Source organism: Daktulosphaira vitifoliae, unplaced genomic scaffold (assembly GCF_025091365.1).
Source record: "Daktulosphaira vitifoliae isolate Bord-2020 unplaced genomic scaffold, ASM2509136v1 Scaffold_1, whole genome shotgun sequence".
NCBI lineage: Eukaryota > Metazoa > Arthropoda > Insecta > Hemiptera > Phylloxeridae > Daktulosphaira > Daktulosphaira vitifoliae.
The window spans coordinates 1,802,534-1,817,090 of NW_026099572.1; the positions used below are offsets into that span (position 1 = coordinate 1,802,534).

General features: G+C 24.0%; 3 protein-coding genes across 7 annotated transcripts in view; 1 reads left to right on the top strand and 2 right to left on the bottom strand.

The window, feature by feature from the left end:
- The window catches only part of LOC126893764 (uncharacterized), a 3,224-nt gene extending 1,037 nt beyond the window's left edge, over positions 1–2,187 (bottom strand). The window contains exons 1-4 of the mRNA XM_050664245.1: positions 1,614–2,187; positions 1,142–1,510; positions 922–1,058; positions 60–276 (exon numbers count right to left, since the gene is read on the bottom strand). Coding sequence (XP_050520202.1) covers positions 60–276; positions 922–1,058; positions 1,142–1,510; positions 1,614–2,042 — 1,152 coding nt within the window. The 5' untranslated portion in view covers positions 2,043–2,187. The remainder of the gene's footprint in view (positions 1–59; positions 277–921; positions 1,059–1,141; positions 1,511–1,613) is intronic.
- The window catches only part of LOC126893812 (succinate dehydrogenase [ubiquinone] cytochrome b small subunit, mitochondrial), a 10,295-nt gene extending 6,846 nt beyond the window's left edge, over positions 1–3,449 (top strand). The window contains exons 1-4 of one of the 2 annotated variants that reach the window (XM_050664329.1): positions 2,496–2,659; positions 2,726–2,823; positions 2,894–3,096; positions 3,165–3,449. In XM_050664329.1, the coding sequence (XP_050520286.1) occupies positions 2,620–2,659; positions 2,726–2,823; positions 2,894–3,096; positions 3,165–3,342 (519 nt within the window). In that variant the 5' untranslated portion in view covers positions 2,496–2,619 and the 3' untranslated portion in view covers positions 3,343–3,449. Of the gene's footprint in view, positions 1–2,495; positions 2,660–2,725; positions 2,824–2,893; positions 3,097–3,164 lie in introns of those variants that run through there. The other variant, XM_050664330.1, reaches the window with a different exon arrangement.
- On the bottom strand, positions 3,164–14,006 carry LOC126893757 (set1/Ash2 histone methyltransferase complex subunit ASH2). 4 transcript variants are annotated; one of them, XM_050664231.1, is made up of 10 exons: positions 13,864–14,006; positions 12,912–13,118; positions 12,554–12,732; positions 12,311–12,483; positions 10,406–10,574; positions 7,298–7,687; positions 6,770–6,914; positions 6,581–6,710; positions 5,990–6,256; positions 3,164–5,927 (listed from the first exon to the last, which is right to left on the bottom strand). In XM_050664231.1, exons 2-10 carry the CDS (start codon positions 13,100–13,102, stop codon positions 5,829–5,831), a joined length of 1,743 nt encoding a protein of 580 aa, XP_050520188.1. In that variant the 5' UTR covers positions 13,103–13,118; positions 13,864–14,006; the 3' UTR covers positions 3,164–5,828. The 4 variants fall into 4 exon arrangements, with proteins under 4 accessions (XP_050520188.1, XP_050520187.1, XP_050520189.1 ...); XM_050664230.1 differs by having other exon boundaries at positions 13,743–14,005; XM_050664232.1 differs by lacking the exon at positions 13,864–14,006 and having other exon boundaries at positions 12,554–12,703; positions 12,912–13,063.
- Positions 14,007–14,557: the final 551 nt, after the last annotated feature.

Consider the following 14,557-nt stretch of genomic DNA (forward strand, 5'->3'; position numbering starts at 1 on the left):
TATATATATTATAATTTAAAATATAAATAAAGTAATATAATAGAAAAACTATAGTTTACTTCAAAAAAAATATAGTTTAATGCATTCAACCATTTTTCTTCTTGATGACAATCTGCTGTAGCAAAAATAATTGAACAATTTACCAATGTAATTTCAATTGAGTATGGACGATCACAATTAATTTGTCTAATATTTTTGCATCGACCAAATCTTAATGGTATAGTTTCAATTGGTAAATCATTTGAAGAATCATTAAAGATATATAAAATATCATTTCTAAAATAAAAATTTATATAGTAAGAGATATTACAATATACTAAATTTTAACATATTACATAATATTAACTTTACAATAGTATTTTACTTTATTTTTAAATCCAACTTCTTTTTAGATTCATATGGGTATACATAACACAAGATTAAATAAAAATTTATTTACTTTGATGTGTAGCGAAAACAATACTATTGGTTTTACTATGACTCGTTTTTTTTTCCTATAAGACATTACTCTCACTTCTACTAGACTGATTTTGCTCAATGATATGTCAAAAGATATTAAACATATTTAGTTGGAACTAGCAGTGTCATAATTATAAAAAAATTCAATCAATCCCAGTAATAAAGAGAAATGTTACAAAAATAGTCATAAAACATCAATGTTGATATTTTTAGTTTTCAATTTATATTAAAAAAACTTTTTGTAAACTAAATGGATTATTTTTCAACTTCATAAGTCAAAAACCATTTAATTTTTGGTAGATATGTCACATTTTTTAAAAATATGTTTCAAATATGCATCAAAGCATTTTATGACAATGATTTCACTGTCAGATATCAAACACTAATCTAAAAAATTGCCTCAATTTCACTTTATTGGATCCCCATTATATTTTACTTTTTATAATTTAATAAAACATTTACCTCAAACATACGAACATAGGATTCCATAGAGAATTTTTTTTCACCATTAAAAACTCTTCAATGTATGGTGGTGTGGAAACTATAGATTCAGTTTCTTTAATGCACCATAACCATGTGTAATACTTAAAGATATCTTCCTAAAATGAATACAATATTTTAAATAATAAAATTATTTTTAAATATTACTTACAAATTAATAAAAATAGTTGGTAATAGTTACCTTAGCCAAAGATACACAATTTTTAATTGTTTCATAAAGTTTTTCATTATGATAGACATGTATAACAACGAAAGCTTTATTTGGTTCATAAAATCCACTTTTTCTAAAAGAATATTCCATACTACCAATCATTTCAGTAGCAGTTTGTGTATCAATTGCAGTTATAAGGGTAAATTTTTTAGATTTTTCACTGATAAATATAGCAGTTTGTTCATTAGGTCCCATAATAATTACATCTAAATTTTTAAAATGAGAGCTATAGCTAAACTCTAAACGTTTGGTATGAATGTTTTTGGTTAACACACAAAATCTTATATTTGTTATAATAATTAATAAAGGAGATCCACAAATGCTCAACATTTTATATACCTGAAAAAAAAATTATCACAACATTGAAAAATATTTGTATATTAGTGTATTAATAATTGAACATAAAATATATTAGCTTTTAGTCATAAAGTATGTTAATTACTTTATAAATAGATTCATTGGCCAATAAAAATAAATCTCTCTTTATGATATCAGTAATTTTACTCGATTCTAAATTTATATGTTTATTCCATCTATAGTACCATTCTTTCTTTTCTACCTCTGATTTAATTAAGCTTGAAATAACCTGTTGAGCATTATCATCAATGGACTTATTCATGTACAACGATCTTCTTTTTTCTTTCAGTTTTAAAACTGGATTTTTCTTAGAGAGTAATTCTCGTGAATGTGGATCTTCTTGACCCTCTGGATTTCCTCTTTCGCCATGATTCGCCATTGTGACCTGAACAAGAGGTACATCAATAGGCTTCACATCTTCATAAAATGAAACACGTTTAGGCGTGACAGCTGTAGATATTTGTCTATTGTAGGACCGACAGTAAACGACGGAATCAGATAAATTAACCGACATTTTATCATGATTAAATATTTATTCGAATAAAAAAACTTTTAGAAATTACTAAAAATTAAAAAAAAAGACCAAAAAAATGAGAAAATACTATATATTTTTTGTTAGCATTCTTTGAAAATTGAAATTGATAAGATTGAAGAAAAAATTTTTGGCGGTAAATAGGACTAATAAAAAGTTATTTGATTATTATTTCATTTACCTCTAATCATAAACCAATTTTTTTTATTTAAAAGTAATTATTATATTCAAATTGAATAGTTATAGACTATATCATTTATATTAAATCTATTTAGAAAAATTCAGTCAAACAAAAAATTATTTCGGGTAGAAATACTTTTAATATAATAGAATTTATGCTCGTTCAACTAACAACTAGTACATCGAATTGCCATTTTTTCTAAAACATAATAATTCTATTATCAAAAATAAAAATCATATGATTGAAATTATTGTGAAATGTAGCTTAAAATTTTCGGTGATTATTAAGTAAAAGATATTTATGTTGAGTTTGATTTTAAAGTAATAATATTAAATACTTTATTGCTACTTAATAAGTTATTAATCAATATTCTTTAAAATGTTGGCTCTTAAAGTATTACGTTATACTAACAAAACAAGTAAATTATAAATCAATAGTATTCAGTATCGGTAAATAGATTTTAATAATTATGTCAATATTTTAGGTTTGTTATTTTCTCAGAGGCAATTTTCATACTGTGTTTTACCTAATACCATAAAACAACTTAACAAAATGAATCAAATAAGCCAAAAATCATTAATAGTAAAACATCCTTTATACAATATATTTTAAGATTATTTAAATTGGTGTCTATCATTTTTTTTTTTTTTAGAAACCATTAGTATGTTCTCCAATACTAACTCGTTTTACCAGTACTGCTACACCTACTAAAAGTGAAAAAAACTATGCTAGTTTATGGAAAGGTGAACGTATTGTATCTATTGCATTACTACCCTTATTTCCAGCTGCAATTATATATTCATCTCCAATTATTGATACATTATTAGCTACCAGTCTCAGTTTACATGTTTATTGGTAAATTTGATATAATTTTATTAAACGAAATGAAGTAAAATAATCATTAAAAAATGATTGTATTTCAGGGGGTTAGAAGCCTTAGTTATAGATTACTTGAGAGTACCAGTAGTTGGCCAATTAGCTAATAAAGTTGGACATGTTGCAGTTACTTTAGCTGCAATTCTAACTCTTGCTGGATTTTTGAAACTTATTTTTAATGGTGATGGTCTCGGAAATTCCATAGTTCAGTTATGGAAATTATAATATTATAGTCATTTTCTTAATTTATAAAAAATTTAATTTTTTTTTTTCAGTTTTTTAGATATTTGTAAAAATATTTACTCAGAATAAAATAAAATTTATATATTTAATTCGATATTATTCTTTAAAAATAAGGTCTGTTCTATATATGCATATAAAATATTTGAATTTGTTGTAGTATGAATGAAATTTGTCTAGGTGGTCAATTTTATGTATACTTAAAAAAAAATGTGTGAAATTGTTTTCTCCTCTATAAAGAAAAGAGCTTACTATAACTTTATTTGCAACAAAAAAGTAAATGTTAGCAATGTTAGTTGTTTAGGACTTAAAAGATTATTCATTTTAATCCATTATAGACTAACATTTTTACTCGCGACACACAGTGAAAGGAATACTAGTTCTAGCTGCCCAAAAGTTAAAAATTTTACGATCATTAGAAGTGAAAATTATTACTAATATTTATAAGTAGGTACTAGATGATAATAAATATAGCGCAAATAATAAAATTGATTAATTTTAATGATGTGAATGGCCATAATTTTAATAAATATCATTACAATGAAATGTAACAAAATTAGAATTAATTTATCTATAGATAAATTAATGCTTTAATTATTTCATTTATGCTTATAAAGATTCACCAAGTTGTGAACATTTAAAATTTAAAAAATGGTAGCACAGAGGGGTCACAGACTAGTGTGAACATGGTATAGTTAGGACAAGTATAGATTATATCTAACAGTGATTAAAACCACTATCATAACAAACGCTTCAATTAAAATCACTATTAAGTGTTTAATTTTAAGAATTGTTTAATTATTACAAAAGCAAGTCCTATTTTCTTAACTATATCCTGATTAGTAGTTCTATGATATGTAAATAAATATCCATTATAGTAATCAAATATATTATAAAACTGATATTTAATAATTTAGAATTCTAATTTTTACAGAGAAATCATAAAAAATATAAAGTAGTTGTACATTTCGTAACTTTTTTAGCAAACGTGTGTAAAAAAAAAAAACAATTTTATATTAAATTTTTTTAGTTAGGATAAGGTAGGAGTTGTAGACCCCAATCTTTTTTCATGCTCTTGGAAAACATACAAATTAAAAATTAAAAATTATTTTTAAAATTTTTTTTAAAATTGGATATGATTTAATATGTTTAAAATCAAAATAAATATTTTTGAGAAAAATATTATGAGTAATTTTCCTCCCTAATTTTGGTAATTGTACAATAATTTACAGGATGATAAATTGGGCAAATGTAGTTCAAATATTCAGTCTTTTTTTTCTCAACATAGAAAATAGACATTGGCAAAAAAATTTAAATAAGTTTAACTTTTTATTACATTTATATAACATTTATAAAAATAATTTCTACAGTACTTTAATTTTAAAAAAATATGCTGGATAAAAGCTAAAAAATGTTAAGCATTTATTAAAATAGACAAGTCAAATTTAATTTTAGAAGGTTTTTACTTTAATATAAGAATTTCAGTTGAAATATACACAAGATTTAGACTTTATGTAACTGAGTAATTAATTTTTAATTTCACCTAATAAAATACTTTTAGAACCTCTTAAAAGTCATTTTTATGTATACTTTAATTTGATATACTAATATGCCTATAAACTTAAACTTCTCTACCTAAATTATTGATTGTTTATTTGATGTAATATAAGTTATCACTAGACAAAAGTAGAAAATTGTACTATTAAAAGTGAATATTAATAAAAAAAAATGTTTGTACAATTACTGGGTGATGACAAAAATATTCTGTTTAAAGGTAGTGCGCAAAAATTAATGTCGAATTTGAATTAAGAAACCTCAATAGCAGAAATTTTGTTTTTTACTAGTCAAAATTTTGATTAGTTATACTTTTGGACACCTAATAGTGTTATTCCTTCCACTATGATCCCATGAGTACAACCAACAACATTTTTAACTAAAATTTTAGTATTTATAAAATTAAAAAAATTGGTTAAGAATCATATAGATTTAAAATATTTATTTTAGTATATTTCTATACTACTTTTATAAAAATTAATAATTAAACAATATTTACTATATACAGAGATATACTTATTATTTATGATTGGTAGTCATCGCAAGAATGAGGTCTTAAATAAAATTGTTTATTTTGTTTTTATATAAATTATAGTTCAAATGTTTTTCATTTTAAAATGTTAAAATGAGTTTTAAATGTATGTATATTATTTTTTTTCATTCATTGCACTTTTTTTTCATAATTTAAGTAAAGAGGAAATAGTTAAAATCTAAAATTGAGGATTTAATTTATCTTTGTTTAAACTTTAATATGAATTAATAAAAAAAATTTTTGATTATTAAAAAATGAATAGAAATTTTAGTATTTTAGTCAATTTTTTTTAACAAATACATTATTTAACAATTATACATAAAAAAATACACCTTAGGCAAATTATGCAATTATTTTTTAATATTTATAGAAATATTATTTTGTATTATATATCACTCAATTTTAATTTTCCTTCATTGATAGTAAGATAAGCAATGTCGGCTAATGTTTGCTCACATATCGCTTCACCAGCTCTCTCCCATAACTAAAAATTTTTTTTTAATCCATTAGCTTATCATGAAATCAACATGGATAAAACTAACTTACTCCTTTATACGTGAAATTTTCAGTTTGTGGTGGTGGATACTTAAAATCAGGCCCAAAGTTAACAGATACTGTACAATTTTTGTACAAAGATACAGTTGGATAGTATTTTCCTTCATATAAATCAAGAGCTGCTTCATTTAAACATTCACCATTTTTATAGTAAATTATTTTGCTACCAACAAGAGGTTTAAGGCTTTTCAATGCATCCCTTGTACTGTCTTGAGATTGTTCTTCATAATATAGATGACTTTTAAATTTAATTAGGATCTAAAATAATTTAAAAATTTTGTAAGTTAAACTAATGCAAGTGATCTAATTAAATAATTGAAGTTAAATCTGTTTTAATTTCATTTTTTTTTGTCCGATAAGTGACGTGAAACAATGAAGGTTAGAGATTAGAACACTAACATAAAAGTAATGGGTAGTTACTTCTTATAGCCACTTTTTTCATTTACTTTTAAAAACTTATTATGTTAAAAATACTACAATAACTACTAGAAATATTATTTGGCTCTTTATAAAATTGAGGTGGGGATCGCTGCTATAGGTGATTTTCTCTTAGTTAAAAATAATAAACCTAAAATAAATTACCAAATTCTTATGAGTTGGTGGTAGTTGTAAATTATCATTGGATAAACATATCATCATACCTAATGTATCTCCCTCACTATATCCATTACTATAATGTTTTCCTCTACTTTCATGAAACACTGTGCCTTTCCTAAATGATCATTAAAGGTTTTTAGTTCTGACTGGTGCATTTTATAAATAAATTCTTACCTAGATCTCCATGAGTAACCAAACTTATCATACCCAAGTGGTGCTTGAATATTTGCAAACTCTTGGCTCCATCCTATACGACAAGCTGAATTTTCAGGCATTTCATTGACAGTCATCTCCCAATACCAATTTCCATTGTTTACATCTATTAAATTAAAAAATAATATATTTTCATTATTTAATCTAACTTAAATGTGTGTATAATGTGATGTCATATGTAACAAAAATTCAAAGTGAAAAAATTATTTACCACAGCATAAATAAATTTAATAGCTAGTTAGTTTAAATATTATTAAGATTCAACTGTAGTACTGTAAAAAATTAATACATTTTAGGTCTTATACTTTAATTTTATTATAATTCAATTAAAAATTTTATATGTATTAATATTTAAATATACATATATACTTAAATATTACAATAGTTAATATTAAATAGTACATATAAGTATTACTTATATTTATTTCAAAATTAAAGAAGTTTTATTATTTTAATCAATTAATTCAGAAAAAGTAAAGAAATATTTACAGTGTGTTGCTCGAATCATACAATAACCCTTTTCACCAGTTACTGATAATCTATCTTCGGAAACATGAAGTTGTGGTGCTCGGTCATGTAATGCTAACAGAACTTGATTTGGGCAAAGTGGTCGATATAACCAACCTGGTATTAACTTTCCAGCAGATTCATTTGATTCATCAAATTCTTGTCTAAAAGGTGCATGGGGATCAGGTTCTGCTAAAATATATTTATAACCATCTTTATTAAAAGGATGTTCTAATGGATATCCATGAGCAGGTAATTTAATGTTTGACTGATCTCCAGCACTTCTTCCTTTTTTTCCACTTCCTGGACCATTAATTCCATCACTTACTGTTTTACGTTTAGCTCCACGACCTTTGAGACCACTTGTTATAGCTAAATCAAAAAATGAAAAAAAACTCTAATTTTTTTTATTAAAATGAATCAAAATGTAAATTCATTAAATCTACTTCGATTTTTTATTTAAAAATATAATTTATTGGGTAGAAGAATAAAGCCTTGTAGTGATTTTATGAAAACAATAAATAATTATTATAGAGAAAATTGATTAATTTATTTATTAGCTTCGATGCGAAGCTGAGAAGGTATTAATTTTACTATGATGTGTTTTTTTTTTTTTTTTTNCTTCGATGCGAAGCTGAGAAGGTATTAATTTTACCATGATGTGTTTATTTTTTTTTTTGTTTTTTTTTTTGTGTCTGTCACTACTTTTTCTCAGCTCTCACTGGACCGATTTCTTTTAACGATACGTCAAAAGATCACAAATCGTATCTAGTTGAAGACATTACCCTTAAAAATTGAAAAATTTTCCCTCGTTCCCCGCAAATGGGGGAAATATCCAAAAAAATTACAAATTTAAAAATCGGTAAATTTTGTCATTTTTTTCACTTTTTTTTCTTAAAACTTCCATAACTTTTTCAAAAATAAACAATTTTTTTTTATACTAAAACTTTAGATATTTCCCTTTCATTTGATATCATTTTTTTGAAAATCTAACACTTAACCTGCTTATTGGGGAGGATTTAAAATAGCAACTTTTTACAAAAACTATCTTTTTCAACTTAATTTTTGAAAATGTTCCGGAAATACTGCGTCCTTTAAACATATATCAAATTAAAGCTTATTTTATGTACTACAAAATGGAAAAAAAAATTTGTCCTGACAATTTATCTTCTGCATGTAAACGGCTGCCGTAGTTAAAAAAACGCTATTATTATGTTAAAATTTTCGATTTAAAATTTCTAACTTAAAAATGCTATAACTTTTCGAAAAATGTAATTATCAGCACAAATTTTTTTTTTCTAAATACATTATAAGTACATCTTTCATTTGACATACTTTTTATTAAAATTGGACAATTTCCCCTTATATAGGGGGCGTTCAAAACTTGTTGTATAAAAAATATAACTTTTTTAATTTAACTTTTGAAAGTGTTTCGGAAATACTGCGTCCTTTAAACATATATCAAATCAAAGGTTATGTTATATACAATAAAATGAAAAAAAAAATTTGTCCTGATACCTTATCTTCTATGTGTAAATTTCTGTCGAAATAAAAAAAAAAATGTAATATTTGCGATTTAAATCACCTTCTATAAGGATGTTTTTTGTACTTAAAACTGCCATAACTTTTTCAAATATTAACAAATCAAAATAATATTTTTTTATATTGAAACCTTATGTAATTTATTTTCATTTGTTATCATTTTTTTGAAAATCTACCACTTATTCTGCTCATAGGGGGGATTCAAAATAGTAACTTTTTTACAAAAACTAACTTTTTCAACTTAATTTTTGAAAATGTTCCGGAAATACTGCGTCCTTTAAACATATATCAAATTAAAGCTTATTTTATGTACTATAAAATTAAAAAAAAAAATTTGTCCCGACGACCTATCTTCTATGCGCAAATGGCTACCGTATTCAAAAATATGTTATTTTTGTGTTAAAATCCTGGGTTTTGTATTTTATTTTAAAATATCTTATAAGGGCAATACACTGCCCTATTTTTTTATAATTATTATTTTTATAATAGGCTAAATTGAATAACTTTTTTTTTATTGATTTTTTTTAGATATATAATCATTAAAATTAATTAAATTCTCAATATTTCCATTGTAGAATCTTTTTAAAAGCCAAAAGTTAATTAGAAATGATTACTATGATTTTTATTTAAGTGATCTATTACGATAAAAATGTAAAAAAATCTAACTTTTCTGATAAATTTACTATAATTAGTAATTATAAAATTTCCTGATTGCATATTAATCTTAACAATTTCATATTTTTCTAAAAATTTTGTCAATTTCAAACTTGCATTGTTGAGCTAAATACTACGGTAGTAAATTCATTTTTTTTTTTTTATTAAAACTTTCACTTAAAAGGACAATAAAAAATAGGTTCAAAATGATTACTTTTAACATATTAAAAATCAAAATCAATAATAATTTGAAAATAATTAATTTTAAAAATTATATAATTAAAAGAATTACTAATCTGGGTATAATTAAGGAAATAATAGAAGTTGATGTTGCTTTTGTAATTATCCNTAATTATGGGTTTTGTATTTTATTTTAATAGAAGTTGATGTTGCTTTTGCAATTATCCATCAATTTTTTAAAATTAAACACTATCTACATATTTGCATCGAAGCGTTTCTTATGATAGTGATTTTAATCACTGTCAGATTAAATCTATACTGGACCCAACTTTGCAACGTCTCCACTATGCCGTGACCCCACTGTGCTAGGTTTTTGTTTCTTTGAAGTCGAGAAAAATAACTTTAAAATTTGAACTAACTATTTTGTATAAAAACCTACCATTCATAAAAAAACATTTTGATAAATGATTTTTATAAAAATATAATCTTTTGTTTTTTTATTTATTGAACTAACATATATTAAAGGAAACTTATATTCTATTTTATTAATTACATAAGCCATTTTATGTAAAAAATGAAATACATTTCTGAAATGTAATTTTTTATTAAAAATTAAAATTTAAGTACCTGAATTTACTGGTGGTATTTAAATTAATATAATAACAATGAAAAAAAAAACAATACATTTCAATAATTTAACTTAAGTAAATTTACCAGGTTGTATTCCAGTTTCAGTAACTTTTAAATGACCTCCTTTAATCATAGCTTCATAGTTTGGTTTGATTTGAGAAATATCACACAACAGCTTATACATATGGCTACCGTTTTCATCAATTTGCACTCCAAATAAAGTATCTGTCTCTTTAATTAATGATCTTGTAATCTAAAAATACACATTAACATATTATTAACTTAAAATGTTTATGATTTCTTTCTCTATTCATGGAAATAAAAATAATTCTTATTCATAGATTCTGTTCAATCAATATAGAAAGATATAATATATTAAGTGTGCAACTAAGTTTTTGCTGTTTTTTTTTTTATAAAAATGTAACTTTATTGTTAAAAAATAGTTACATATAAATCACTCAAAGTATTGCCCATTAATAACTTCAACTTTTTCCCATCTTTCTGGCAGAGCTCTAAATACTGTTACGATAAAAATGTTCATTTTTTGAGACTATCCATGAATGAAGCCAATTTTCAATGTCTTCATATGAGTGGACTGCTGATCAGCTAGACCACGCACATTAAATAGAACATGTAATAATTGAACGGCATAATATCTGGATAACATGGCAGGTAAGGTAAGGCTTCCCATTTAAGCATTTCCATGTAGGTTTTAACGGTGTTGGAAACATGAGACTAAACATTGTCATGCAGTAGAATCACTTTATCTCTGCTCGGGTAAACTGACAATGGAAGCATGACTTGGCAGTTTCCATGACTTTCTTTCTTTGGGTTGCTGTAATGCATCTACTTTTCATTACCTGTAATAATGCGATGAAGAAACCCTTTCCTTATTTGCTGCTAGAGCAGTTGTTTACAGTCGAAAAAATTACACTTGACATTCCTTGGATTCGAATCATAAGAATCCCATTGCTTTTGAAACATTCCCAACACATGCAGTTGCTTGGAAATCACCTGGAAGGTATTACCAGCAAAGTATTCCTGTGTTTGGCATGAATCCTCATTGAGCAATTCTTTCAATTCAGTGTCTTCAAATGTTTTAGCCTTCCTTCACAACTTTGACAGTTGTCAACATCAAAATTACTGTTTTTAAAGCGACAGAATCAATCATAGCATGTTGTTTCACATAGAGCATTTCTATAAACTTTTTTAAACTTGATGCACTTCATCTGCCGTTTTCTTTGAATGAAATAAAAAAAGTAACACTTCCTGCAAACGATGATTATTTGACACAAAATCAGACATTTTTATACAACTAAAAGTCTATAACACCACAATAAAATCACTAATGTGTCAAATCAGTTTGTTTACCATTAGTCTTAGCTTGGTTCATGACGTTTTAGATATGTCAAAAGTGACAAGCACTTATTGCTGGAGACATCTATTAACAAACAGCAAGAACTTAGTTACAAATCTAATAATTTATTTATTGATTAGGAATAAATAAGTGAAAGAGAGATAGAAGGAATGTATTTAATATATATAACATAGGGGCATATTTTAAATTTACTATTATTTTAAGCAGTTAAACAACAATCAGATGAAAGTAATATATTAATATTATTTATTTTCATAAACTAAAGTAAAAAACACTAGAAATTAATTTTCATTATTTTAAGCTTCATGGAATCTGATCCTCCCGAAATTAATAGCAAATAAATTATGATATTTTAACCTAAAAACTATGAACCCTCTTGGACCCGCCAATATAATTTGTTTGTATAATCCAAAGTAAAAAAAAAGTGTAAGAAAGTAGATTTCATTTCAAAAACCAAAAAGAAATTAGTAAAAAGACAATATATTATTACTATATATTGTTATATCAATATAATTGTCTTAATAAATAATCAGTTTTTAAATTTTAAACTTTTTAAACATTTTATGGCTTAATAATACACACTCAATATAATAATATATAAAAAAAGTTACAGTTGAATGCCAGGATTGAGTAACTCGTCTAGCTGTTGTTGTCATACTCTCCCAATGTGATTCAATGAATGGAATAATGTCTTTATCTCTTGAAAAAAAAAATTGAGGATTTCCAATTTTATTACTTTCTTGCATAAGATTTCCAATTGCAGTTACACACATTTGTGGAAACACTAAACATTTAAACATAACAAAAAATATTCCAACATAGGACAACTAAAATTAAATTAATAAAAAACTAACTAGCTGGATTTTTCCTAAAACTTTCCAATCCTGTTGGTGAACAATTTTTGCATACGAATATATAGTTGACCATAAAGGGAACTAATTTTCCCATTTGATAACCAATACAAGATTCATGAAACCAGCGGTTACAATTTGCACAAAGTAACTCTATAAGGTTATAATTTCTATTTTTATTACTAGAAAAATAAATATTATATTAAAAAAATAATTACATTCTAGAATTTTGAGTAAAAAAAAAAAGCTTGAATATATATATTTTATTTTTAACATTCTGTCTGAGAAACAAAAAGTTTTATTTATTATAGACATTATATATAAGGTAGAATCTTTTGATTTATTACCACAATCATCTTACCAATAACAATTTCCATCAGGATTAGTACTCTCAATAGCTTTTATCGGCGTTTCTTCATTAACTGGAGAAGTATATTTTTCTTGAAGTACCACTACATTACTATTTCCATTTTCTTTGTTATCAATAGAATTAGTATTTTTTTGTAATACATCAGTAGAATCATTCATATTTTCACCATTGGAATTTTCCATTTTGGTATCACTTTACCTAAGAAAACAAAATTTAATGATAATAATTTGAGATTATTTACATGACAATTCATTTTAAGAGAAAATAGGTTCGGTTCAGAATAAATAAAGATGCTAGAATATAACTCAATAAAAATTAGAAGTATTATAATCATGTATTTCAAATTGAAATTATGAAGGATGAAATTTTACACAATCAACATAATAATTTTGGATAAATATGTTTACCAAATTGTATAATATATAATTAATCTGCTGTTGTAAAAACTTGAAAACGTCAATTATAAATTATACTTATTTATTTTTAATGGTAAAAATTACTTTAAAAAAAATTAAACAAACATAATCTAGTATGTGGAATGAAAAGTTGAATTAGAAAATTATTTTTAATTTTAATGAATTTAAGTTTTATTTTATAAAATAAAATATTTTGAATGTAAAGAAAGTCTTTTAAACTAATATAGAAGCCATATTCTATCAAGCAAGAATAATTTTTAAACAGTTATTCATACACTTATCTAAGTTCCATAAATTTAGATGGAAAATTATGTTAATAATTGAAATAATAATAAACTAATTAGAAGTTAATAATCTGTAATCATTACTTATTTCGAAAATATTTAAATCAAAATAATTCAGTTACTTGTTATAGTTTGAAAACTCCAATTTTTATTTTATATAAATTTTATTGTATTACTTTAAAAATTACTAATAATCTAATGAAATATATATGGTTTAAATTGTTGTATTTAATAAATAATTACGCTTTTTCTTTTAAAATAAATGTTTGCCTTTAGTTCCACTAAATAGGATGTAAATTTTTTTAATAATATTAAATTAGAAGAGTAATTATTGATTTTTATTATTTTTATTCAAAAAACTAATTAACGGTTGAATAACGTTTTAGTTAAAGCATATACTTTAACATATACACTGACTTTTGTAACTGACGGTGGTATTAGAATATTGATAACGTTGACTATACTTCGTTTGTTTACATGCAATCGAGGTAGATAATAAAAAATCTTTCATGATTCTTTTTAAATAATGATCTTTAAAATATAATTTTTATTAGATATTGTTCCATGATAAACTATTTCATATAATTTTATTTCTGATGAGAATATTCCTCATTTATATAGCCCTTTGATTTTTCAGGTTGCTTCCATTATTACAATAAGTCAAAAGCGCTTGCATTGCTTTGAATATTCACATTCATGCCATTACATAATCTTCGATTATGTATTATTACATTTTTGCAACGAAATGCCAGTACATTTGATTCAATAATATTGCACAGCAAATTTTTTTTTATTTAAAATTTTTCAACAATGTAATCATATACTATACCATAATAAATGTACAATAATAAAGTATAACGAATATATCATAAAATTTATTGACTCAAATAATAATTATAATTTATTTTGTATATAAATTATTAATTTTGCTTGTGTA

Bases quoted from the DNA above. Each gene is read 5' to 3' on its own strand.
- LOC126893757 (XM_050664231.1), bottom strand. From the start codon at position 13,102: ATGGAAAATTCCAATGGTGAAAATATGAATGATTCTACTGATGTATTA. The intron at 7,688-10,405 runs GTAAATTTACTT...TTTTTGATTTAG, and splicing joins TGAAACTGGAATACAACCTG to CTATAACAAGTGGTCTCAAA. The intron at 6,257-6,580 runs GTAATTTATTTT...AAATTATTTTAG, and splicing joins CACCAACTCATAAGAATTTG to ATCCTAATTAAATTTAAAAG.